At 38.4% G+C, this 26,628-nt stretch overlaps 1 protein-coding gene across 1 annotated transcript; it reads left to right on the top strand.

The window, feature by feature from the left end:
• Positions 1-9,011: 9,011 nt before the first annotated feature.
• LOC113890386 (alpha-1,3-mannosyl-glycoprotein 4-beta-N-acetylglucosaminyltransferase C-like) lies at positions 9,012-21,370 on the top strand. The gene is made up of 4 exons (XM_027538276.1): positions 9,012-9,155; positions 15,462-15,635; positions 17,207-17,363; positions 20,062-21,370. The coding sequence occupies exons 2-4, from the start codon at positions 15,528-15,530 to the stop codon at positions 21,213-21,215; spliced, it is 1,419 nt and encodes a 472-aa protein (XP_027394077.1). The 5' UTR covers positions 9,012-9,155; positions 15,462-15,527; the 3' UTR covers positions 21,216-21,370.
• The last annotated feature ends 5,258 nt before the right edge of the window (positions 21,371-26,628 follow it).

Genomic DNA, 26,628 nt, shown 5'->3' with positions numbered 1-26,628 from the left:
TTTATACAGGAAGAGGGATTTACCTGAAATTTCAGAGTTTGCAGAGTTATTATTATTATTTTTTAAACCAGACATGCTCCCACTTCACCAGAAAACGTAATGACCTAATTTATACGGAAAAGATGTTAAGCAAACATGCACAAACCCACTTAACATGCCATGAGAAATGGATGCGTTGTTTAATTCACTTCAAGCTCATAGCAAACATTTTTTGTTGCTTAGTAAAATAGGAGCTCCAATATATTTGCCTTCATAGTATTGAAAACTTATAAGCACACAATACTTGTATCCTTGAGTAGGTGATTACTGGGGAGAAACTCTGTATTGATAAACTTTCTCCTTCTGCCTAGCAACCATTAATTTACTTTGTCTCTATAGATTTACATTCTAGACATTTCATATAATTGGAATCATACAATTTGTAGCCTTTTGTGTCTGGCTTCTTTCACTTAGTATAATGTTTTCAAGGTTTGCACCTTGAATGTTAAGCATTTAATTCCTTTTTAGAGTGAATAATATTTCATCGAATGGAATATCATATTTTGTTTATCCACATATTAATTGATGAACATTTGGATTGCTCCTACTTTGGGAGTACTTTGAATAATGATGCTATGAACATTCATGAAGACATTTTTCTGTGGATGTAGTTTCATTTCTCTAAGGTATATACTTAGGGATGGATTTGCTGGATCATATGATAATTATATATTTAACCTTTGGAGAAACTGCCATACTGTTTTCCTAAGTGGCTGTACCATTTAAAGTTCCTATCACTAATACGTAAATGTTCCAGCTTCTCCATATCCTCATCAACACTTACTGCTTTCCTTTTTTTTTTAAACATGGCTATTCTAGTGGATATAAATTAATGCCTCATTGTGATTTTAAGTTGAATTTCCCTAGTGACTAATGAATGTTGAGCATATTTTCATGTGCTTATTACTCATTTGTATATCTTTTTGGGAGAAATGTCTATTCAGATACTTTGCCAATTCCTAAGTGGGTTTTCAACTTATTGTAAAAGTTCTTTTTTTTTTTTTTTTTTAAATGCACGTCAAGTTTTATTAGGTTCAAATACAAAACATTCCAAAAAGAGAAAAGCCATCTATTGTATCTAAGTACTATATTCAACTACCAGTTAAACGAAGAAAACACGTTATTCTGTTTCTTTTACAACCAGTATAAATCAAGACCAATTCTTTTCCCAACAGGAGCAGAAATAAGTCTGCTGGGTCAGTAAACTATTTGCCAAATAGCTGTCTGGTCATTAAACATTCAATTTAGTATTGGTTTTACTATGGTTAGTCTCTATGTTCTACACTATCTTCAAGATACCTAAATAAAATCTCAAGAGCCAAAAGGTCCTTGGGAGCACAGACCCAAGTAATTTCGATTACAGAATGATTGAGGAAGACAGCTATGTAAGTGCAATGGCTTTTTAAATTTGGTCAATACCCTCATGATCTGTGATTGGAAGAGCCTGTCAAAATGAGGGTTACATTTCTGCATATTTTCCACAACTGCAAACGGTAAACATGACAGTACTGATATTTACTAGGTAAACATTCAGAAGGTGAGTTGGTTCCTTCTAACCCAACAACTCAAATCTGTTTCCTTTGAGAACATTAGCTTTTACACCATTGGCTCTAATCTTCAATGCAATAAATGATAAAGCTGTAACGATTTGTTTGCAAGACATGAACTGGGGTAGGGGGTAAAGGAAGCTTACAAAACAACTATTCTTTAAAAAAAACAAAAAAACAAAAAAACAAAAAACAGCAAAAGCCAACCGGCCCAATTTTGTCTCCAGTTTTCAACGTGTGCTTTCGAGCATTTCAGCTGTTTCCAGTTACTTTAGTTTCCAGATATTAGTCTTCCATTTAGTTTTAAGACTAAATCTCACTTTTGGATAAACACAAGGAAATATTTTACTTGCTGAAAAATCACTTTACTGGATAAAGTTACCTCTTATGCCTTTCAGTTTTCTAATCCAACTTTCTGACAACCAGTGGTAATTAGGAAGTTCTAAGTTGCAGTTGTCCCTATGACTTTGGGCTTCCCTGGTGGCTCAGCTGGTCAAAAATCTGCCTGCAATGCGGGAGACCTGGGTTCGATCCCTGGGTTGGGAAGATCCCCTGGAGATGGCAAAGGCTACCCACTCCAGTATTCTGGCCTGGAGAATTCCACGGACTGTATAGTCCATGGGGTCACAAAGAGTTGGATAGGACTGAGCAACTTTCACGTCACTTCTATGACTTTAGCTAAAGTAAAGTCAAAGCTGAAAAAAGAAACCACAAGAACTTCCTGACTACCTCCACTTACCCATTTCCTTAATTACTCCCCTTTCTCCATCTTGTCAATTACTTATTTTAAGAAACTGCCACTCCCTAGTTAAGAGTGCTAACCAACTGGGGTTGATGCCTTCCTTAGAGCCACGGGAAACCTGGAAGGCAAAAATCTTGTCTGCACCAAACCAATTCTGATGAGTACTGCTTATGCAACTGTTGTGCCTTAAGGACAATCAGCAATTCTTCTGCTTCAACAGCTCTTAGCATTGCATTTCATATCATCTGGCTCCTAGTCTTTTATCAGATACATGATTGACAAAAATGTTTTCTTCCATTCCATAGGTCCTCTTTTTCACTTTCTTCTGTGTCCTTTGAAGCACAAAGATTTTAAATTCTGAAGTCCAATTAATTTTCTCCTTTCATTGCTTTTGCTTTAGTGTCATAGCTAAATATTATTGCCTGATCCAATGTCATAAACATTTACATCTATGTTTTTTCCCAAGAGTTTTTCAGTTTAACCCCTTAAATTTATTTTAAAAAATCTATTTTGAGTCAATTTTTGTATATGAAATGAGATGGGGGTTCTAACTTTATTCTTTCACTTGTGGATATTCAGGTGTTCCAAGATCAGTAGTTGAAAAGTCTATTCTTTCCCATTTTATTGTCTTCAAAATTTCTAAACTGTCTTCCATTCCATTTATCTACTTGTCCTCATGCTAGTACCACACTGTCTTGATTACTAGAGCTTTGTAGTAAGTTTTGAGATCAGAAAGTTTGAGTCCTCTAACTTTGTTTTATTTCCTACTTTTCCCCCTGGATAGTTTTTTGCAATTCTGGGTCCCTTCCATTCAGTTGAGTTCAGTTGCTCAGTTGTGTCCAAGTCTTTGCGACCTCATGAATCGCAGCACGCCAGGCCTCCCTGTCCATCACCAACTCCCGGAGTGCACCCAGACTCACATCCATCGAGTCAGTGATGCCATCCAGCCATTTCATCCTCTGTCGTTCCCTTCTCCTCCTGCCCCCAATCTCTCCCAGCATCAGAGTCTTTTCCAATGAGTCAACTCTTCGCATGAGGTGGCCAAAGTACTGGAGTTTCAGCTTTAGCATCATTCCTTCCAAAGAAATCCCAGAGCTGATCTCCTTCAGAATGGACTGGTTGGATCTCCTTGCAGTCCAAGGGACTCTCAAGAGTCTTCTCCAACACCATAGTTCAAAAGCATCAATTCTTCGGCACTCAGCCTTCTTCACAGTCCAAATCTCACATCCATACATGACCACTGGAAAAATCATAGCCTTGACTAGACAGACCTTTGTTGGCAAAATAATGTCTGTGCTTTTTAATATGCTATCTGGGTCCCTTACATTTCCATATAAATTTAAAAATACAAATAGTGGTATATATATGTGTGTATATATATATATATATGTATATGTATGTATGCATGTATGCTCAGTTGCTTAGGTTGTGTCTGATTCTTTGTGACTCTACAGACTGTAGCCCACTAGGCTCCTCTGTTCTTGGGATTCTCCAGGTAAAAATACTAGAGGAGGTTGCCATGCCCTCCTCCAGGGTATCTTCCTGACCCAGGGATTGAACCTGCATCTCCTGAATCTCCAGCATTGCAGGCAGATTCTTTATTGCTGAGATACATGGGAAGCCCATGTATAAGTATATACAGATATTATGTGTGTGTGTGTGTGTGTGTGTGTGTGTGTGTGTATTGGTCTCTGCCTCTGACTCCTGACACAGAGCTTATAAAACACTTTTAATTTCCTTAATGATAGGAATGTTTTTGTTTCAATGAGGTGACTCTTGATGGGCTTCTGGGTGGAGGTTAGTCACCAGAAAGACCAAGTCATGATTGGAAACTCGAGACTTGCAGTTCTATAACCTCCCTATCCTCTAGGGAGGAGGTGGCTAGAGGTTGAGTCAATTGTCAGTCATGCCTAAGCAGTTAAGCCTTCATACACATCCCTGACTGGGGGGTTTGGGGAAGTCGCTGGCTGGCTAGCGCCTCCACGTGGTGGGAGGACGGCGCACCCGACTCCACAGAGATGAGAGCTCTGCCCCCAGGGCCCTCATCCTGTGTTCCTTTTATCTGGTGACTCCTCTGTGTCCTCTATTACACAGTAAACTGGTAAATACAATGAATTTCTTCCTTGAGTTCTATGAGTCATTCTAGTGAAGAATGGAATGGCTCATAGAACCATTATATGGCTCATAGAATGGAATGATGAGGGAGTTGTGGCAGAGGACAATTTATAGCCAGTTGGTCAGAAGTACCAGAGGTGCATACTTGTGGCTGGCACCTGAACTGGGAAGCAGTCTTGTGGGACTGAATTCTTAAACTGTGGAATCTGACACTAATTCCTCAGTAGACAGTGTCAGAATTGAGTTTAATTGCTTGGTGTGGAAAAACCCACACATCTGGTGGTAGAAGTGAAGTGTGAGCAAACTAGAAGAAGAAACAGAATTGTTTTGTTTTAGAATTTGATAGTGGATGACATTATATTTGCATTAAAAGCAAAGGAGAAAAGGAAAGATATAAACATCTGAATGCAGAGTTCCAAAGAATAGCAAGAAGAGATAAGAAAGCCTTCTTCAGCGATCAATGCAAAGAAATAGAGGAAAACAACAGAATGGGAAAGACTAGGGATCTCATCAAGAAAATCAGAGATACCAAAGGAACATTTCATGCAAAGATGGGCTCGATAAAGGACAGAAATGGTATGGACCTAACAGAAGCAGAAGATATTAAGAAGAGATGGCAAGAATACACAGAAGAACTGTACAAAAAAGATCTTCACAACCCAGATAATCATGATGGTGTGATCACTGACCTAGAGCCAGACATCCTGGAATGTGAAGTCAAGTGGGCCTTAGAATGCATCACTACGAACAAAGCTAGTGGAGGTGATGGAATTCCAGTTGAGCTATTCCAAATCTTGAAAGATGATGCTGTTAAAGTGCTGCACTCAATATGCCAGCAAATTTGGAAAACTCAGCAGTGGCCACAGGACTGGAAAAGGTCAGTTTTCATTCCAATCCCAAAGAAAGGCAATGCCAAAGAATGCTCAAACTACTGCACAATTGCACTCATCTCACCTGCTAGTAAAGTAATGCTCAAAATTCTCCAAGCCAGGCTTCAGCAATATGTGAACCATGAACTTTCTGATGTTCAAGCTGGTTTTAGAAAACGCAGAGGAACCAGAGATCAAATTGCTGACATTCGCTGGATCATGGAAAAAGCAAGAGAGTTCCAGAAAAACATCTATTTCTGCTTTATTGACTATGCCAAAGCCTTTGATTGTGTGGATCACAATAAACTGTGGAAAATTCTGAAAGAGATGGGAATACCAGACCACCTGACCTGCCTTTTGAGAAATCTGTATGCAGGTCAGGAAGCAACAGTTAGAACTGGACATGGAACAACAGACTGGTTCCAAATAGGAAAAGGAATTCGTCAAGGCTGTATATTGTCACCCTGCTTATTTAACTTATATGCAGAGTACATCATGAGAAACGCTGGACTGGAAGAAACACAAGCTGGAATCAAGATTTCCGGGAGAAATATCAATAACCTCAGATAGGCAGATGACACCATCCTTATGGCAGAAAGTGAAGAGGAACTCAAAAGCCTCTTGATGAGAATGAAAGTGGAGAGTGAAAAGTTGGCTTAAAGCTCAACATTCAGAAAATAGAGATCATGGCATCCGGTCCCATCACTTCATGGGAAATAGATGGGGAAACAGTGGAAACAGTGTCAGACTTTATTTTTCTGGGCTCCAAAATCACTGCAGATGGTGACTGCAGCCATGAAATTAAAAGACGCTTACTCCTTGGAAGGAAAGTTATGACCAATCTAGATAGCATATTCAAAAGCAGAGTCATTACTTTGCCAACAAAGGTCCGTCTAGTCAAGGCTATGGTTTTTCCTGTGGTCATGTATGGATGTGAGAGTTGGACTGTGAAGAAGGCTGAGTGCTGAAGAAGTGATGCTTTTGAACTGTGGTGTTGGAGAAGACTCTTGAGAGTCCCTTGAACTGCAAGGAGATGCAACCAGTCCATTCTGAAGGAGATCAGCTCTGGGATTTCTTTGGAAGGAATGATGCTAAAGCTGAAACTCCAGTACTTGGCCACCTCATGTGAAGAGTTGACTCATTGGAAAAGACTCTGATGCTGGGAGGTTTGGGGGCGGGAGGAGAAGGGAACGACAGAGGATGAGATGGCTGGATGGCATCACTGGCTCGATGGATGTGAGTCTGGGTGCACTCCAGGAGTTGGTGATGGACAGGGAGGCCTGGCGTGCTGCGATTCATGGGGTCGCAAAGAGTCGGACACGACTGAGCGACTTATCTGATCTGATCTGATCTGACATTCTATTTAGGGCTTCCCTGCTGGCTCAGTGGTAAATAATTCACCTGCCAATGCAGGAGATGCAGATTGGATCCCCAGGTGAGGAAGATCCCATGTGAATGGAAATAGCAACTCACTCCAGTATTCTTGCCTGGAAAATTCCATGGGCAAAGGAGCCTGCAGACTATTGTCCATGGGGTTGCAAAAACAGTCAGACACAACTTAGCAACTAAACAACAGCAACAAAATTATAACTGTATATCAATTTGAAAAGGGTTGTCATCTCAACAATTCAAAAACTTGTAATTTTCTTTTTGGCTCATCAGTACTTAACATTAATGAACAACCACAAGCAAATTTAGTCTTTCCAAGACATACTCTTCTGTCATTACCAGTCTAAGCATCTAACAACCTATTGGGATATAGATGTTCAAAACAATCCCATTGGTTTGAGGCGAGAACTAGCATTGCAGAGTTTTCCTGGAAGATGATTTACGCAATGAAGTGGCCAAAAAATCACTGCTTATGTCCAATACCTGACATTCCTTTTCTATTCTATACCCCAGAAACATTTCTTTGAAACACAGAAAATCCATAAATGGTGACAGCCTGTCACATATGTCATCAGCCATTTTATCTCTTTGAAGTTGTGATGGTGCCATAACCCCACTAAGTTAAGCCCAGAAAACTTCCAGCCACTGAGGAAATATATTTCTTTAAAAAAGATGACATGGGTGATTTTTTTTTCTCTTCTGCATCTTGTCCATCAAATTCTCTGTAACCCTTGGAACTCCTCATCATAATTTCCTCTAAATATCCAAATACATCAACAACTCTGCATCAGACACAGAACAAACAGTGCATTTCTATTCTCTGAGGAAAACAGTGGTACCTGTCAGTCTCCTACCCTAGCCTTGGCCCAGGCCCAGCCTCACTCTACCAAGGAGAGAACCAATCGTCATCGAGGACATGTTGAAGAGAAGGCCTCAACCTGTACCACCCATGAGATTGTTTCAAGCCCAAGTGGTGGCCATGCTCCACCCTGTCTTCACCTTTTCCAGGCCTAGGATATTCCCTCCTCCTGTTGAGTCTTCACACCCAGAGCTCTTTCTGATCATTTTTGCTGCTGCTGCTGCTGCTTAGTTGCTTCAGTTGTGTCCAACTCTGTGCGACCCTATGGGCTGCACTCTGCCAAGCTCCTCTGTCCATGGGGTTCTCTAGACAACAGTACTGGGATGGGTTGCCATTCCCTCCTCCAGGGGATCTTCCAGACGCAGGGACTGAACCTGGGGTCTCCTACAGTGCAGGCAGATTCTTTACTGCTGAACCACCAGGGAAGCCCCTTTCTGTCCTTTACTCATAACATTATTCTTTTAGAATGGTTTTTGGTTACAAGGTGAAGAAACAGAAATGTATAAAGGGGAGAATATGGATCAAGAAAATGAGGAAGTGGAAGGGGAAAAACAGTCAATGAAAAGGAAGGGGAAGATAGAATCTTAGTATCTTGAGTAAAAGGCTTTATCAAAGAAACATCATCACCAGATAAAGCTGGTTCTTATTACAGATCTGGTTCTTTTGGAAAGATTTTCTTAAAAAGTGGACACTGTCAATCTGGGCTTATAAATGTATTCTATTGCCATCATTTTTCCTTAGATAGTGACTAGTGTTTATTTTATCCAGAGCAATCTGAGAATGATGGGAGGTGAGGGTTAGAAACACAGATTTAGGGCATTAATAAGGATAAAAAAAGATGACAAGATAAAGAGGAGGGAGATTTTTAGGGAAAAAATAAGATGTCTAGGATAAGTGGGAATTAGAAGTTACCCAAGGAAAGTGAAAATTGTAAATTTGCATAGATAGATTTACCTCTTCTCTAAACTCTGAGAGATTGCCATGTTTAATAAATTCTGTTGCCCAAATGACTTTCTTGGGGAATTTAGTGGGTTGACTTTTGTTGCCATAAAGCTAAATTCCAATCCACTCTTTTCATTTTGATTCAAGATGTTCACCAGATGTTAACCAAAGGTTATCTCTGACCATTAAGATTGAGTAATCTTTATTCTTTTTTTTTTTCTTGGTAATCAATTCAATGTTTTACATTGAACATGTATCATACTTAACTGGGGAAAATGCCAATAAAACTTTTATTTGGAGAAAAAGGTGGCCCACATAGAGACCACAGTTCTGAATCTAAGTCAGAATCTGGAGAAGCTGATGTCAGAACTTTCTCACAGTTTCCCTGGGGACCCTTACCAAGGAGCTGGTGCTTGACATGGTAAACAGGGCTCATTCAGGTAGAACAATGGTTGTCAGGGGGGGTGTCACCTGAGAGCCTGGCCAACTTTGTCTTACCTCATAGCATGCATACTCTTGCCCATCACAACCCCCTAAACATTATATTTTCTTCTTCTTGACTTTAGGGAAAGTCCTGAACACTTAAGAGGTATGGAACTGAGTGCCTGTGCACCCAGAAAAAAGTCTCAGATGGAACTACAGCTCCAGTTAAGGTGAGGATGTTCATGTGTTGTGGCTGAAACAAATATGTGTATGTAAATTTCATAGTGTCTCCCCTGAAGCCTTCAGGGAATGGAAGCCTCAGAATGGAAGCCTTAGAAAGGGTGATTATCTCTTAGATCTCTGACTTGATCCCATTCATAGCTTATCTCAGATCCTTAATAAATGCCTATGTTAGTCAGGGTTCTCCAGAAAAGCAAAACTAATAGGATAAATATAGAGAGATAGATAATGTAAAAGTAGATTTATTAAGAGGGATTGGCTGACGTCCTACAATTTGTTAGAGGCTTAGAGGCTAAGACTCACAATTTCCGGTCTTCAACTAGAAGGCCAGGAAAGCTGGTGATGTGGTTCTAGCAAAACACGAAGGCCCAAGAACAAGGGGAATCTAAATCCAAAGGAATGAGAGTCAAAAGTGCCATGTCTAAGAAAATGTATCTCCCAGCTTAAGCAGAGAGCAGATCAACATAAACATTATGGGAGCTCCAGAAGAAAGAGGAGAGAAAGAGGCAGAGAGAATATCTGAAGAATAATGGCTTAAATCTTCCCAAATTTGATGAATTTAAGCATCCAAGAGGCTCAACAAACTCCTAAAAGACCCACACTGATATATATTATAATCAAACTTTCAAAAGTCAGAAAGAAAGAGAATCTTGAAAGCAGCAAGAGGGAAGTGAATTATTAGACACAAGTGATCCTCAATAAGATTAGCAACAGATCTCTCATCAAAAGTTTTGGAGGTAGCAAGACAGTGTGCTAATATATTCAAAGTACTAACCCCGCCCCCCCCATCATCCAATAATCCATTATCCAACAAAACTGTCCTTCATAAGTGAAGGAGAAATTAAGACACTACAAGATAAAAGCTGAAGGAGTTTTTGCCACTAGACCGTCCCTGCAAACAATGCTCAAGGGAGTCCTCCAAAGTGCAATGAAAGGACACTAGACAGTAACTTAAAGACATGTGGAGAAATAAGGATTTTCAGTAAAGGTAAATATATGGGCAATTATAAAAGCTAATAATATTTTAACAATGATTTGTAACTGCAGTTTTTTTTTTAAACATGGTTTAACAGACATATTTAAAGAAAAATTGTTAGTGTAAAAGGCTAGCATTATTTTAAACTTTGGTTTGTGACTGCAAACATTATATTCTACACAATTTAAGAGATTAATGCACTTAAAGGCATTATTAGTGTATGTTTTTGGGTACACAATATATTAGGTGTAATTTTATGATATCACCAACTGAAAGGGGTGGGAGTGGTGTTGTAAAGAAGCAGAGTTTTGTACGTTATTACAGTTCAGCCTGTACAAATTCAACTTAATGTTTTAACTTTAGAATGTTAAATGGTAGCTACAAAGAAAATAGCTAGACACAAAGGTGGACACAAGAGGAAATGATAAGATAACTGAAATGTGTCACTATTAAAAAAATCAACGAAATGAAAAAGTGGCCACAAATCAGGAGATGAGGGACAAAAAAACTATAAGGTATTTAAAAAACACATAATAAGAAAGGCAACAGTATCTCCTAATGAGTAACTACTTTAAATGTAAATAGATTGGACCCTCTGATTAAAAGACAGATATTGGTAGGATGGATAATAAATATGCTCCAACTATGTGCTGTCTCGTAGTTGGAGACTCATTTTAGATACAAAGATAAAAAAAGGTTGTGAGTAAAAGGATGGAAAAAGATATTCCATGCAAATAGAAAACCAAAGAGAATAAGGGTAGCTATACTAATATCTAATATACTAATATTGGGCTTCCCTAGTGGCTCAGTTGGTAAAGAATCTGCCTGCAAAGTGGGAGACCTGGGTGCGATCTCCAGGTTGGGAAAATCCCCTGGTGAAGGGAAGGGCTACCCCTCCAGTATGCTGGCCTAGAGACTGTATAGTCCGTGGGGTCGCAAAGAGTCAGACATGACTAAGTGACTTTCACACTAATATCGTACACTTTCACACTAATATAAGACAAAATAGACTTCATTTTTTCTTTTTAAAAAATTTTAATTAGAGGACAATTGCTTTACAATATTGTGTTAGTTTCTGCTATACATCAACATGGACAGTCAGTGTTGTGAGCTGAGAGCTCCATCAGTCTTAAAAAGTCTTCCCCCCAAGAGTCACCAGAAAGGAACACAGACCTGCCAGTACCTTGAGGGGAACACCCCAAAAAAAAAAAAAAAATCAACATGAATCAGCCATAGGTATACATACATCTCCTCTCTCTTGAACCTCCCCTTCACCTCATTCCCTGACTCTAAGTTGTCACAGAGCACCAGGTCTGAGTTCCCTACATCACACAGCAAATTCACATTGACTACCTATACATATGTTTCAATGTTTTTCAATGTTACTCTTTTAATTCATCCTCTCTCTCATTCTCCCACTGTGTCCACAAATATGTTCTCACTTCTGTCTCTCCATTGCTGCTCTACAAGTATGTTCATCAGTACTATCTATCTACATTTCACATATATGTGCAAATACATGACATTTGTTTTTCTCTTTCTTACTTCAGTCTTTATAATAGGCTGTAGGTTCATCGACCTCATTAGAACTGACTCAAATATGTTGTATATATGTTCTATAACTTCTTTATCCATTCATCAGTCAATGGACATCTAGGTTGCTTCCATGTCCCAGCTATTGTAAATAGTGCTACAATGAACATTCTAGTACGTGTGTCTTTTTAAATTATAGATTTCTCAAGGTACATGTTTGGTGGTGGGATTGTTGGGTCATTTGGTAGTTTTATTCCTAGTTTTTAAAGTAATCTCCATACTGTTCTCCATAGTGGCTGTATCAATTTACATTCCCATCAACAGTGCAAGAGGATTCACTTTCTACACACACTCTCCAGCATTTATTGTTTGTAGATTTTTTTCATGATGGCCATTTTTTTTTTTCATGATGGGTATGAGGTGACACCTAAATGTACTTTAGATTTGCCTTTCTCTAATAATGAGTGAAGTCAAGCATCTTTTCATGTGTTTATTAGCCATCTGTATGTCTTCTTTGGAGAAATGTCTCTTTAGGTTTTCTGTCCACTTTTTGATTGGGTTGTTTGTTTTTCTGGTATTGAGATGCTTATATATTTTGGAGATTTAATTCCTTGCCAGTTGTTTCCGTTGTTATTATTTTCTACCACTTTGAGGATTGTCTTTTCACATTGCTTATAATTTCCTTAATTGTGCAAAAGTATTTAAGTTTAATTAGTCCTACTTGTTTATTTTTGTTTTTATTGCCATTATTCTAGGAAGTGGGTCACAGAGGATCTGTGCTAAGAGATGTACTTCCCTTGCTTTTTCCTCTCAGTTCACTTCAGTTACTCACTAGTGTCTGACTCTTTGTGACCCCATGGACTGCAGCATGCCAGGCCTCCCTGTCCATCACCAACTCCCAGAGTTTACTCAAACTCATGTCCATTGAGTCAGTGATGCCATCCAACTATCTCATCCTCTGTTGTCCCTTTCTCCTCCCGCCTTCAATCTTTCCCAGCATCAGGGTATTTTCCAATGAGTCAGTTCTTTGCATCAGGTGGCCAAAGTATTGGAATTTCAGCTTCAACATCAGTCCTTCCAATGAATATTCAGGACTGATTTCCTTTAGGATGAACTAGTTGCATCTCCCTGCAGTCCAAGGGACTCTCAAGAGTTTTCTCCAACACCACAGTTCAAAAGCACCAATTCTTTGGCTCTCAGCTTTCTTTATAGTCCAGCTCTCACATCCATACATGACTACTGGAAAAACCATAGCCTTGACTAGACAGACCTTTATTGGCAAAGTAACATCTCTGCTTTTTAATACGCTGTCTAGGTTGGTTATGACTTTCCTTCCAAGGAGTAAGCATCTTTTAATTTCATGGCTGCAGTCACCATCTGCAATGATTTGGAGCCCAAAACAATAAAGTCTCTCACTGTTTCCACTGTTTCTCCATCTATTTGCCATGAAGTGATGGGACCGGATGCCATGATATTCGTTTTCTGAATGTTGAGCTTTAAACCAACTTTTTCACTCTCCTTTTTCACTTTCATCAAGAGGCTGTTTGATTCTTCTTCGCTTTCTGCCATAAGGGTGGTGTCATCTGCATATCTGAGGTTATTGATATTTCTCCCAGAAATCTTGATTCCAGCTTGTGCCTCATCCAGCCCAGCATTTCTCATGATGTACTCTGCATATAAGTTAAATAAGCAGGGTGATAATATACAGCCTTGATGTACTCCTTTTCCTATTTGGAACCAGTCTGTTGTTCCATGTCCAGTTCTAACTGTTGCTTCCTGACCTGCATACACATTTCTCAAGAGGCAGATCAGGTGGTCTGGTATTCCCATCTCTTTCAGAATTTTTCACAGTTTATCGTGATCCACACAGTCAAAGGCTTTGGCATAGTCAGTAAAGCAGAAATAGATGCTTTTCTGGAACTCTCTTGCTTTTTCCATGATCCAGCGAATGTTGGCAATTTGATCTCTGGTTCCTCTGCCTTTTCTAAAACCAGCTTTGAACATCAGGAAGTTCACGGTTCACATATTGCTGAAGCCTGGCTTGGATAATTTTGAGCATTACTTTACTAGCATGTGAGATAAGTGCAATTGTGCGGTAGTTTGAGCATTCTTTGGCATTGCCTTTCTTTGGCATTGGAATGAAAACTGACCTTTTCCAGTCGTGTCTCCACTGCTGAGTTTTCCCAATTTGCTGGCATATTGAGTGCAGCACTTTCACAGCATCATCTTTCAGGATTTGAAATAGCTCAACTGGTATTCCATTCCCTCCACTAGCTTTGTTCGTAGTGATGGTTTCTAAGGCCCACTTGACTTCACATTCCAGGATGTCTGGCTCTAGGTGAGTGATCACACCATCATGATTATCTGGGTCGTGAAGATCTTTTTTTGTACAGTGCTTCTGTGTATTCTTGCCGCCTCTTCTTAATATCTTCTGCTTCTGTTAGGTCCATACCATTTCTGTCCTTTATTGAGCCCATCTTTGCATGAAATGTTATTACCAAATTCAGACTTAAATTGAAGAAAGTAGGGAAAACCACTAGACCATTCAGGTATGACCTTAATCAAATCCCTTATGATTATACAGTGGAAGTGAGAAATAGATTTAAGGGCCTAGATCTGATAGATAGAGTGCCTGATGAACTATGGAATGAGGTTTGTGACATTGTACAGGAGACAGGGATCAGGACCATCCCCATGGAAAAGAAATGCAAAAAAGCAAAATGGCTGTCTGGGAGGCCTTACAAATAGCTGTGAAAAGAAGAGAAGCAAAAAGCAAAGGAGAAAAGGAAAGATATAAGCATCTGAATGCAGAGTTCCAAAGAATACCAAGAAGAGATAAGAAAGCCTTCCTCAGCTATCAGTGCAAAGAAATAGAGGAAAACAACAGAATGGGAAAGACTAGAGATCACTTCAAGAAAATTAGATATACCAAGGGAACATTTCATGCAAAGATGGGCTCGATAAAGGACAGAAATTGTATGGACCTAACAGAAACTAAACTTACTCTTACCATATGATCCAGCAATTGTGCTCCTTAGTGTTTGCCCAAAAGAGTTGAAAATTCATGTCCACACAAAAGCCTGCATACCGATCTTTATAGCAGCCATAGTCATAATTGCTGAAACTTGGAAGCAACCAAGACGTCCTTCAACAGGTGAAAGGATAGACTGTGGTAATCCAGATAATGGAATATTATTCAGTGCTAAAAAGAAATAAGCTATGAAGTAATGAAAAGGAATGGAGGTACCTTAAACACATATTACCAATTGAAAGAAGTCAATATGAAAAGACTACACACCATGTAATCCCAACTTTCTGGAAAAGGAAAAACTATGGAGACAGTTAAAACTTAAGTGGGGATTGGGTAGTAGGTAAAAGAATGAATAGGTAGATTACAGAGGATTTCTAGGGCAGTGAAAATACTCTGAATGATATTAAAATGGTAGATACATGTCATTTATACATTTGTCTAAACCCATAGAATGTACAACACCGAGAATGAACCTTAGTGTAAACTGTGGACTTTGAGGAATAATGACATGTCAATGTGGATTAATCAATTGTAACAAATGTATCACTCTGGGGAGTGGTGTTGATGATGCATATGTAAGGGCAAGGGGGTAAATGGAAAATCTCTGTTTTTTCAATTTTGCTGTAGACTTAAAACTGCCCTAAAAATTATCTTTAAAAAAGAATGTTAATTACACAAGTAAGCTGTATTTTCTTGATTAATTAGCAAAATATCATTATCAAATGAAAAATTTTCTCAATACTGTGTAAATTGCAGATTATAAGTATACATCCAAGGATCACAGATTGAGAGCCAGCTATACAAGCTCCCCATGTTGGTACCATGAAAGATGTCCTATGGATACTCATTGTTATTGCAATAGTGATGGTGTTCCCAATATTTCTTTTCATTAAAGAAAACCCCTTTGATACTGCAAGTTTCCTGTCTTTGGTAAGTACCAGAAAGTATGGATGGGGTAAAGTTGAAATCTCTGGACTAGAAAAAAAGCGGGACATTAAGTGTCTATTTGTGTGAAATTATCACTAAATAGTAGACATTTGAAGAAAGTGAAAGTGAAGTCACTCACTTTCTGAGTGTCTGACTCTTTGCAACCCCATGGACTGTAGTAGGCCAGGCTCCTCTGTTCATGGGATTTTCCAGGCAAGAATACTGGAGTGGGTTGTCATTTCCTTCTCCAGGGGATCTTCCTGACCCAGGGATCGAACCTGGGTCTCCATTACCGGCAGACTCTTTACCGTCTGAGCCACCAGGGAATCCCAGACACTCAAAAAAGAAAGATAACAAATCTTAAGGACTCAATATATCATTTTTCTTTGATGGAAACAGTAAGGGATGTGGCACTCTGAAAAGAGAGAATTCAGGGCTGGGAAGAAATAACACTGTTTAATGTTTACTTAAAGCTGTCCTCCCCTCCTTTGTTTAACAGCAATTGATAAGGTAGAAAATATTTTCCTTGTTTAAAAAAAATTAGAAAATTTCCGTTGGTTTCAAAGTTATACATTTCCCCCCAGTTTTATACAATAGGATCTCAAACCTCAGGGAAGTTGTCATTTCCCCAAGCCAAAAAAATTCTAGGGAGTTGGGCTTCCCTGGTGGCTTAGACGGTAAAGAATCTGCCCGCCATGCAGGAGATGCAGGTTTGATCCCTGCGTGGGGAAGAGCCCCTGGAGAAGGGACAGGCTACCCACTCCAGTATTCTTGCCTAGAGAATTCCATGGACAGAGAAGCCTGGCTGGCTACAGTCCATGGAGTCGCAAAGAGTCGGACATGACTAACTGATTAACACTTTCACTTTCAAGAAAACTTCACCAGAAAACAGTAACAGCAAAGAAGCAAAGGGAGAGTGGTGAATGAATTTGGAAGGGTGAAGTGCCACCAATGGGAAGGAGTTTAGATTGGGGCATTGGGGTAGTATTACCTTGTCTCCCATCATTCTAAAGGAGACAAGGTTGTCTCCTGTATCTCTTGGGGTTCCCAGGTGGTGCAGTGGTAAAGAATCCACCTGCTAATGGAGGAGATGCAGGAGACATGCGTTCAATCCCCGGGCCAGTAATATCCCCTGGAGAAGGAAATGGAAACCCACTCCAGTACTCTTGCTGGAAAAATCTCACGGACAGAGAGGAGTTGGACATGACTAAGCAACTGAGCACTCCTGTATCTCTCACACCTAACATATTTTGCCCTTCATGGGATTAAGTGACCCATGTCAGACTGTAGTCATAAAGGTGATTGTGGGTGAAAAATATCATAGACTGACATTATCTCATTCCCTACATAAAATGGAAGATAACTAAAGTAATACCCTCTCCCTTTGCTCCAGGACCCATAACCTATACAAGAACCTCTGGTGTAAAACTTTTTCAGAAGATAAGTAAGAAACTGAAATGAGCCCTGAGCAAGCTGCCCTCTGTCCTGGAGACAGATTATTATGTTGTACAAAGGGGAATCCAGGCATTTTCACAAGGCATGAACATTATAGGTGAGACTTACCCTTTTCTCAGCAGGAAAAGGAGATGGTAGCTTGGCAGAGAGCCCGGATGCAGATCAGCCCTAGTAGAACAAACCACCTGGAAACCTTCAAAAATATTCAGAAAAACTCAGAACCACTAAAAAATGTGAACTCCTGTATCTTGATTGGAGCTCCTCCTCTGAAAAAAAGTGAGTGTGCTCAAGAGGCTATGTGATGCAGGGGCAGGTTAGGTAAGGGTATATAGAGAAGGCAGGTGTAAAGCAAAAGGGACCTATGACAGCATTTGACACAGATCACTCTCTTTCAACATTCTTTAATTGCTTCCAAGGATCCTAGATTCTTATGATTCTCCTCTAAATTTCTTGATAGTTCCTCACTCTCATGCTGATTTATCTTCTGTCTCCAGCATCTAAATGTTAATATACCCCAGAGCTCAGTCCTTATCTAGACTTACTTTTTAAAAGTTGAAATATAGTTGATTTACAATACTGTATTAGTTTCATGTGTATAGCATTGTGATTTGATTTTTTTACAGGTTATATTCCATTATGGGTTACAATACCCAACACCTTATAAGCTTAGTTTCTTGGGTAACTCATCCAGTCTCACAGTTTTAAGTATCATCTATAGCAGCAGCCTATAATTTTGAGGTAAGTATAACTGTTGTCCTCACTGGCCTCTGCTGCAGTAGTATCCCTTTCTCTCTTGTCCCTGATAACCATGCTGGCATCTGTTACTGAAGTCTATGGCTAGCTAGGGAACATGAGAGATTTCAAATCAGGACTTTTAATACTCTTCATAAGGAAAACACTTTTTTCCCCTTTACATTTAAGTGCATTTTTGAGTTGAATGCATTTTGAAATATTGGTATTGAACTCATAATGTGTTTTATCTCTTAAAAATGTTTTAGCTCTGTTCACTAGAGCCTAGAAATGACTTACTACAATGAGCACTCATTATATAAATCCAATTTTTCACTAGAAAGAACTTCCTCTAAAAGGAGTTCCTTGGAAAAAGGGTGACTCAGGTCACAGGCAGGAATTATTCCATATAGAAAGGAAGCTTTTGAATACAACTAAAGTTGTATCAAAAGGGCTCAGGACCCAATTTTAAGAGGCTGATTATCTCTGATAATTAATTGTCCTACAAATGATAGGACAATTTGAACATCAATAAAGATAAAATTTCAATGGTATGAAAACCATGAGTACATAGATACATAGAAAACAACAACCACCACCAAAAAGCACAAGTTTTGTCGCCATGGAGAATGTGAGGGAACCAGCTCCTAGCATTATTTTGAAAGCTAGTAAATAAAGGGAAAGAATCAAATATTTATCTCACTTTCCTTATGTGAACTATACTACTTGGTAACCAAGACGTAGATGAAAGGAATTTTCTTTTTATAGAAGCATTCCAGTTAACAAATGAAGAAGGAATGTTAGCCTTAGAATATCACCATATTGCAACCTCTGGAGTATTAATGAATCTAGACACCGAACTTCAAAGTCTGCTAACATCCTAAAAACAGAAATTACCTGCCATTATGTGCCTTCTGATAGAGGAATGTATCACCAACTCATAAAGTATTATTGCCAGAAAATATAACCTGAATTTGATCAAATACTCATGTCAATATTTTCTACAAACTCTGATCTCTACAAGTTTGTTCTTTTGCCAAAGAATTTGATTTCCTCTCCAATCTCTTTGAGACTGGATTTAATATATTTGAAATGTTCTTCTATGCACTGTTTCCTGTTAGTTTCTATTTGTAGAGTTCTGTTCTTGGTTAAGTTGTTTTTCTTTCGTTATATTGGTTATTCTTGTTTCAAGCTTTATAATCAAATGTTTGATGATTCATCTTTCAAATTAATATTCAAGAATCTAGAATGGATAGATTTTCCATTTGTTCTCGCTAATTGCCATCTCTGTTTGCCACCCTGTTACAGTGGGTTGTGATTAAGAAAGCTTGCCTCATTAGATTGCAGGGAAGCAGTGACATAAGGAGAAAGTAAGGAATGTGGGTAGCTGATTTGGGTGACTAACCCTTTGTCTCTTCTATTAGAGCCCTAAGTCCCCTGTGCTATTTCCTCCCTTATCTGCTTAGATAAACTTCTCTGGCAACCTCTATAGTTCTGAATACCTACTTCATGTTCTTCAGGGAACCATACGTAGAACTTTACCATATAAACAAATGCCAGTCAGCTGTGTTATTTCCTTTTTCCCTCTTATGTCTAGAGTTCTTGGCTTCCATTCTTAAGTTCTCTCCAGCCATAGGACTCACACCCTGGCAGATCTCCCACCAGCTACTTGGTGATCACTGCTTCAGTAGTTTTGGAAATAATTCTGTGATTAATTATCCAGGTGACCATCCCAGGGCCCTTTCCTTTGTATTTGGTGGCTCAAACTTAGAATTCTTCTGAGGCTTTTGGAATAAAGATATATCTGTGCAGTCATTTTCTCTGTGTGTCTTTTGAAATATGAATTCTTATGCTTAGATTTCTCCAATCCTATTTCATATTCTGTCATTCTTGCAGCAATTCATCAAATATTGAAATTCTCTCATGGTAAACTTTCTGGTTTTTCAATGTGATTTTGGGAAGAAGGAGACACAGGTGCAAATGTTTTTAGTCTATCATCTTTATTTCTTCCACAATAGTGTTTCAAAGGTAACACTAAAAAAACCCTCACAACTTGTGATGAAGCATTACTCCTAACATAGTCCGTACTCGGGTCTAGGGGGGAGAAAGTGTAAAATAGCTATAGTAATACAGAGAGTTGGCATATTAGAAAGACATAAGAAAATCTTATAACCTCAACCACAGCAACTATTTCCTTCACTTTCCTACATTGATACAAGTTCTGTTTTTTTCCCCTCAATCCTAGGACTGCTGACCATAGGAATTTCCTCAATGAAGCGTCCCCAAAGGAGCTACCTCTTGGACACCCTGGAATCTCTCTTTTATTCTTCCTCCTTATCTGAGCAGAAACACTTCATTGTTCTGGTACACTTGGCAGATCCTGATCCCATGTGGCGTGGTCAAGTGATCTCCAATATCTCAACCATCTTTAAGCCATATATCCAGGCCAGCCAGCTAGTAGTGATTAACACGCCTCTTAAAAGCTATCTTCCCTTGAAGAGCCTTAAGAGAAACTTTAATGACACTCCTGCCTATGTAGCCTTCCGTTCCAAGAGGAATATGGATTATGCCTTCCTCATGAACTTTGCTACCAACCACTCTGACTATTTCTTGATGATTGAAGATGATGTGAAATGTGTCCCTGGATTTGTCACCCAGATAGCTACTACAGTGTCTGCCTGGGAAAACAAACCTTGGGTGACTCTGGAATTCTCTCCATTGGGCTTCACTGGAAAACTCTTTCGTACTAAAGACCTCCCTTGTTTTGTTAATTTCCTTCTTCTCTTCTATCAAGAAATGCCCTGTGACTCCCTCCTCTCCCATTTTCATGATCTTCTCATGCAGCAAACACCAGTCCAGTTCCTCCCTTCCCTCTTCCAGCACATGGGCAATTACTTCTCCTTTGAAGGCAAATTCAATAATCTCAAAGATAAAGAGTTTGAAGAGGATGACATTAGTTCTCCCAACAACCCTGCTGCCTCCATCTACACTAGCCTGAAGGCTACCAATGACTCTGTTCCTATGAATGCCTATAGCTTGAATAAGAATTTCTTTTATGCCAAGTCAGCTGAGGCTGGAAGCCATCTGACTGTGGTTTTGGACTCACCTGCTAAAGTGTTCCGAGTTCAAGTGTTGACTGGCTCTGACCTAAAAGGTGAGAATCAGCTGAAAGAGGGACAAATAGAACTTGGCTATGATTTTAATGATCAGATCAATGACTGTGATGACTATATTCTGCTGGGACTACTGGTAAACGGCATCCTAAATAAGCAAGTATTATCTAACAAGTCTGGGAAGAAGGTAAAATGTGTGAGATTGCTAGTGACAGCAACTCCATCCTCTGGAATAATAGTCAGGCACATTAACATCTGGGTTAAGTCAAGTTTAAGTAATATGTAGAGAAGCCATTGGGAGTTCTGGAGTGGTTATACTGGAGGTTAGAGTACACAGAGTTTAAAAAATTAAAGTCTTGAAATTGGCCAAGGACATCCCATTGTTGGGTCCTTTCAATATTATTAATAATAATAATTAATAATAGCATGCTGAAAGGCAGAGTGACGGTAACATCCTTTTGGTACCAGAGAGCCACTAGTGGAAGAAGTAGGCTTGTCAAACCCTTCACTGGTTTTCTATCCAAAAGGATCTACCATCCAAAATTTGTTCCTTGGGTGAGAATACCAGACTTCTAGGAAAAACAACATGTAGGTAGGATTGACTGATGCTCATAGCACATCCAAGAGATTCATTTCTTCCTATGTGGCAGGAAGAAGTAGATTGGTCAGGAGGGAAACATGACTTCTTCATAATCTCATTTGCCATTATAAGACAGTCATTCATTTGACAAGTATTTATTGATTATCTCTATGGTTGGGTAGAATCCTGTTCTACATAACCACTCAACATGCCAGAATATTCTTTTCTAGATGGAATTAAAATTATTAAAAATAATTTTCTTTGATTTCTGGTAGATCCTGTACCCAGCATAGTTTTATCTCTGGGACTATAAGTTTTATTTCCATAGTTATATCTCTGGATGTTTCTGATAGGAAAACTTTGGATATTTTATTAACATTTTTTAAGTTCAGTTTGGCTATGAGATCTTTATACTCAGAAAAGTTTGAGCTCTGAGCCCTGAGCTCAAATAATGAGCAGTGTATGGTTTTTCCTAGCTTAGAACACATTCTATGAAGGCATGGAATAAGGAAAAAGAAGGGACACTTTTAGAAGGACTATTTGAGAAGAACTGAAATGAATTGTAATAAAAAATCATAGAAAGATCTGGAAATTTTTGAAATAGGAGAATAGGATGGAAACAAGGAAAGGGATGTGGGTGAAATCAAATAAAAATGGAAAGTAAATGCTTTGAGAGCATCAGTTGCTGGGGAATGGGGCAAGTGTATCCCATAGATATGAAAATGCACAATTCAAATCTCCTGCTACAGGCAGCATGATTGATAACTCCATTGTTGCCCTCTGAATTCACTCCAGTGTTGGTGTGTCAGGGCCATGTTTCCCACAGAATGTTCCCAGCCAATGACTGACCACAGAAGGAATACTATCAAATACCATTCTGGCAAGATGGTGGACTCCCAATAGGTGATGTTAGCTCAAGGACTCACTATCAACCTGTTTGAAACTTTCTTAGAATAATGCTGCAGTCCTAGACTCTTCCTAGCCAGTTCTTCTTTTTCTGCCACCTTTCACAGTTTTCAGGCCTTCACCACAATCTGAAGGCTTGCCAGTAAAAATCTCCCTCCACCAGTAAATCTCTTGACTCTCAAATCCCATTTTCAGCCTCTTGGCAAATGTGAACTATTAAAAAAGTATTGAGAATATACTAAGAAAATGGCTAGTAAGATGAAGATTCTTTAATTTTCATGTATTATGAAATCTTTAATAATCTTTCTTTAATTGATTTCTAGTTTCATTCCATTGTGGTAGGAAAAGATACTTGATGTAATTTCTATCTTCTTGAATTTTTTGAGAATTGTTTTGTGGTGTGATATGTGATGTATGCTAGAAAATATTTCATATACGCTTGAGGAGAAACGTATTCTGCTGCTTTTGGATGAAGTGTTCTATATATGTATATTAGGTTCATTTTGTAATAATGTTCAAGTTAACTTTTTTTTTTTACAGTTTATTCTCTGGGTGATATATGCATTGTTTAGAGTGAGGTATAATATCTGAAACTATTATCATATTGCTGTTTATTTATTCTTTTATTTTAGTGTTGATTTATATGGTTAGGTGCTCTGACATTGCGTGCATAAGCATTTACCTTTATTATTTCCTCTAGATGAATTGGCATCTTCATATAATGAAATTCTTTGTCCTTTATGATCATTGTTAGCTTAAAGCCTATTTTGTATGATAAAGTTATAACTACCCTTATCATCTTTAGGTTATCATTTTCTTGAAATATCTTTTTATATCTCCTCACTCTCAGCCTTCATGTGTTCTTAAATCTAAAGTGAATCTCTTGAAGGTAACATATTGTTGGATATTATTTTCCTATCCATTCAGTCTTTCTCTGTCTTTTTATTATAAAATGTAATCCATTTACAACTAAAGTAAGTATTGATATATAAGGACTTGCATCACCATTTTACTTTTATTTGTTTTTTAAATTTAAATTTATTTATTTTAATTGGAGGCTAATTACTTTACAATATTGTATTGGTTTTGCCATACATCAACATGAATCCGCCACGAGTGTACACATGTTCCCCATCCTGAACCCCCCTCCCACCTCTCTCCCCATACTATCTCTCTGGTTGATCCCAGTGCACCAGCCCCAAGCATCCTGTATCCTGTATCAAACCTGGACTGGCGATTTGTTTCTTATATGATATTATACATGTTTTAATGCCATTCTCTCAAATCATCCCACCCTCTCCCTCTCCCACAGAGTCCAAAAGACTGTTCTATACATCTGTGTCTCAATTGTTCTCTTGCATACAGGGTTATCATTACCGTCTTTCTAAATTCCATATATATGCATTAGTATACTGTATTAATTTTTTTCTTTCTGGCTTATTTCACTCGGTGTAATAGGCTCCGGTTTCATCCACCTCATTAGAACTTATTCAAATGTATTCCTTTTAACGGCTGAGTAATACTCCACTGTGTATATGTACCACAGCTTTCTTATCCATTCGTTGCTTCCATGCCCTGGCTATTATAAACAGTGCTGTGATGAACATTGGGGTACATATGTCTCTTCCAATTCTGGTTTCCTTGGTGTGTATGCCCAGCAGTAGGATTGCTGGGTCATAAGGCAGTTCTATTTCCAGTTTTTTAAGGAATCTCCACACTGTTCTCCATAGTGGCTGTACTAGTTTGCATTCCCACCAACAGTGTAAGAGGGTTCCCTTTTCTCCACACCCTCTCCAGCATTTATTGCTTGTAGACTTTTGGATTGCAGCCATTCTGACTGGGGTGAAATGGTACTTCATTGTGGTCTTGATTTGCATTTCTCTGATAATGAGTGATGTTGAGCATCTTTTCATGTGTTTGTTAACCATCTGTAAGTCTTCTTTGGAGAAATGTCTATTTAGTTCTTTGGCCCATTTTTTGATTGGGTCATTTATTTTTCTGGAATTGAGCTGCAGGAGTTTCTTGTATATTTCGGAGATTAGTTGTTTATCAGTTGCTTCATTTGCTATTATTTTCTCCCATTCTGAAGGCTGTCTTTTCACCTTGCTTATGATTTCCTTTGTTGCGCAGAAGCTTTTAATTTTAATTAGGTCCCATTTGTTTATTTTTGCTTTTATTTCCAATATTCTGGGAGGTGGGTCATAGAGGATCCTGCTGTGATGTATGTTGGAGAGTGTTTTGCCTGTGTTCTCCTCTAGGAGTTTTATAGTTGCTGGTCTTACATTTAGATCTTTAACCCATTTTGAGTTTATTTTTGTGTGTGGTGTTAGAAAGTGTTCTAGTTTCATTCTTTTACAAGTGGTTGACCAGTTTTCCCAGCACCACTTGTTAAAGAGATTGTCTTTAATCCATTGTATATTCTTGCCACCTTTGTCAAAGATAAGGTGTCCATAGGTGCTTGGATTTATCTCTGGGCTTTCTATTTTGTTCCATTGATCTACATTTCTGTTTTTGTGCCAGTACCATACTGTCTTGATGACTGTGACTTTGTAGTAGAGCCTGAAGTCAGGCAGGTTGATTCCTCCAGTTCCATTCTTCTTTCTCAAGATTGCTTTGGCTATTCGAGGTTTTTTTTGTATTTCCATACAAATTGTGAAATTATTTGTTCTAGTTCTGTGAAAAATACCATTGGTAGCTTGATAGGGATTTCGTTGAATCTATAGATGGCTTTGGGTAGTATACTCATTTTCACTAAATTAATTCTTCTGATCTATGAACATGGTATATTTCTCCATCTATTTGTGTCCTCTTTGATTTCTTTCACAGTGTTTTATAGTTTTCTATATATAGGTCTTTAGTTTCTTTAGGTAGATATATTTCTAAGTATTTTATTCTTTTCGTTGCAATGGTGAATGGAATTGTTTCCTTAATTTCTCTATTTTCTCATGATTAGTGTATAGGAATGCAAGGGATTTCTCTGTGTTGATTTTATATCCTGCAACTTTACTATATTCATTGATTAGCTCTAGTAATTTTCTGGTGGAGTCTTTAGTGTTTTCTATGTAGAGGATCATGTCATCTGCAGAGTGACAGTTTTACTTATTCTTTTCCAATCTGGATTCCTTTTATTTCTTTTTCTGCTCTGATTGCTGTGGCCAAAACTTCCAAAACTATGTTGAATAGTAGTGGTGAAAGTGGGCACCCTTTTCTTGTTCCTGGCTTTAGGGGAAATGCTTTCAATTTTTCACCATTGAGGATAATGTTTGCTGTGGGTTTGTCATATATAGCTTTTATTATGTTGAGGTATGTTCCTCCTATTCCTGCTTTCTGGCGAGTTTTTATCATAAATGGATGTTGAATTTTGTCAAAGGCTTTCTCTGCATCTATTGAAATAATCATATGGCTTTTATTTTTCAATTTTGTTAATGTGGTATATTACATTGATTTGTGGATATTGAAGAATCCATGCATCCCTGGGATAAAGCCCACTTGGTCATGGTGTATGATCTTTTTAATGTGTTGTTGGATTCTGATTGCTAGAAATTTGTTAAGGACTTTTGCATCTCTGTTCATCAGTGATATTGGCCTGTAGTTTTCTTTTTTTGTGGCATCTTTGTCCGGTTTTGGTTTTAGGGTAATGGTGACCTCATAGAATGAGTTTGGAAGTTTACCTTCCTCTGCAATTTTCTGGAAGAGTTTGAGTAGGATAGGTGTTAGCTCTTCTCTAAATTTTTGGTAAAATTCAGCTGTGAAGCCTTCTGGACCTGGGCTTTTGTTTGCTGGAAGATTTGTGATTACAGTTTCAATTTCCGTGCTTGTGATGGGTCTGTTAAGATTTTCTATTTCTTCCTGGTTTAGTTTTGGAAAGTTGTACTTTTCTAAGAATTTGTCCATTTCTTCCAAGTTTTCCATTTTATTGGCATATAATTGCTGATAGTAGTCTCATGATCCTTTGTATTTCTGTGTTGTCTGTTGTGATCTCTCCATTTTCATTTCTAATTTTATTGATTTGATTTTTCTCCCTTTGTTTCTTGATGAGTCTGGCTAATGGTTTGTCAGTTTTATTTATCCTTTCAAAGAACCAGCTTTGGCTTTGTTGATTTTTGCTATGGTCTCTTTTGTTTCTTTTGCATTTGTTTCTGCCCTAATTTTTAAGATTTCTTTCCTTCTACTAACCCTGGGGTTCTTCATTTCTTCCTTTTCTAGTTGCTTT

The sequence above is a fragment of the Bos indicus x Bos taurus genome, chromosome 3 (genome assembly GCF_003369695.1).
Source record: "Bos indicus x Bos taurus breed Angus x Brahman F1 hybrid chromosome 3, Bos_hybrid_MaternalHap_v2.0, whole genome shotgun sequence".
In the NCBI taxonomy this organism is placed as follows: domain Eukaryota; kingdom Metazoa; phylum Chordata; class Mammalia; order Artiodactyla; family Bovidae; genus Bos; species Bos indicus x Bos taurus.
The sequence above is the reverse complement of the archived record's forward strand: the minus strand, read 5'-3'. Positions and strand labels throughout refer to the sequence as shown.

Coding starts and splice junctions, on each gene's coding strand:
- LOC113890386 (XM_027538276.1), top strand. CDS start 15,528: ATGAAAGATGTCCTATGGATACTCATTGTTATTGCAATAGTGATGGTG. Junction 15,636..17,206: donor CTGCAAGTTTCCTGTCTTTG/GTAAGTACCAGA, acceptor CCCTTTTCTCAG/CAGGAAAAGGAGATGGTAGC. Junction 17,364..20,061: donor AGCTCCTCCTCTGAAAAAAA/GTGAGTGTGCTC, acceptor CCTCAATCCTAG/GACTGCTGACCATAGGAATT.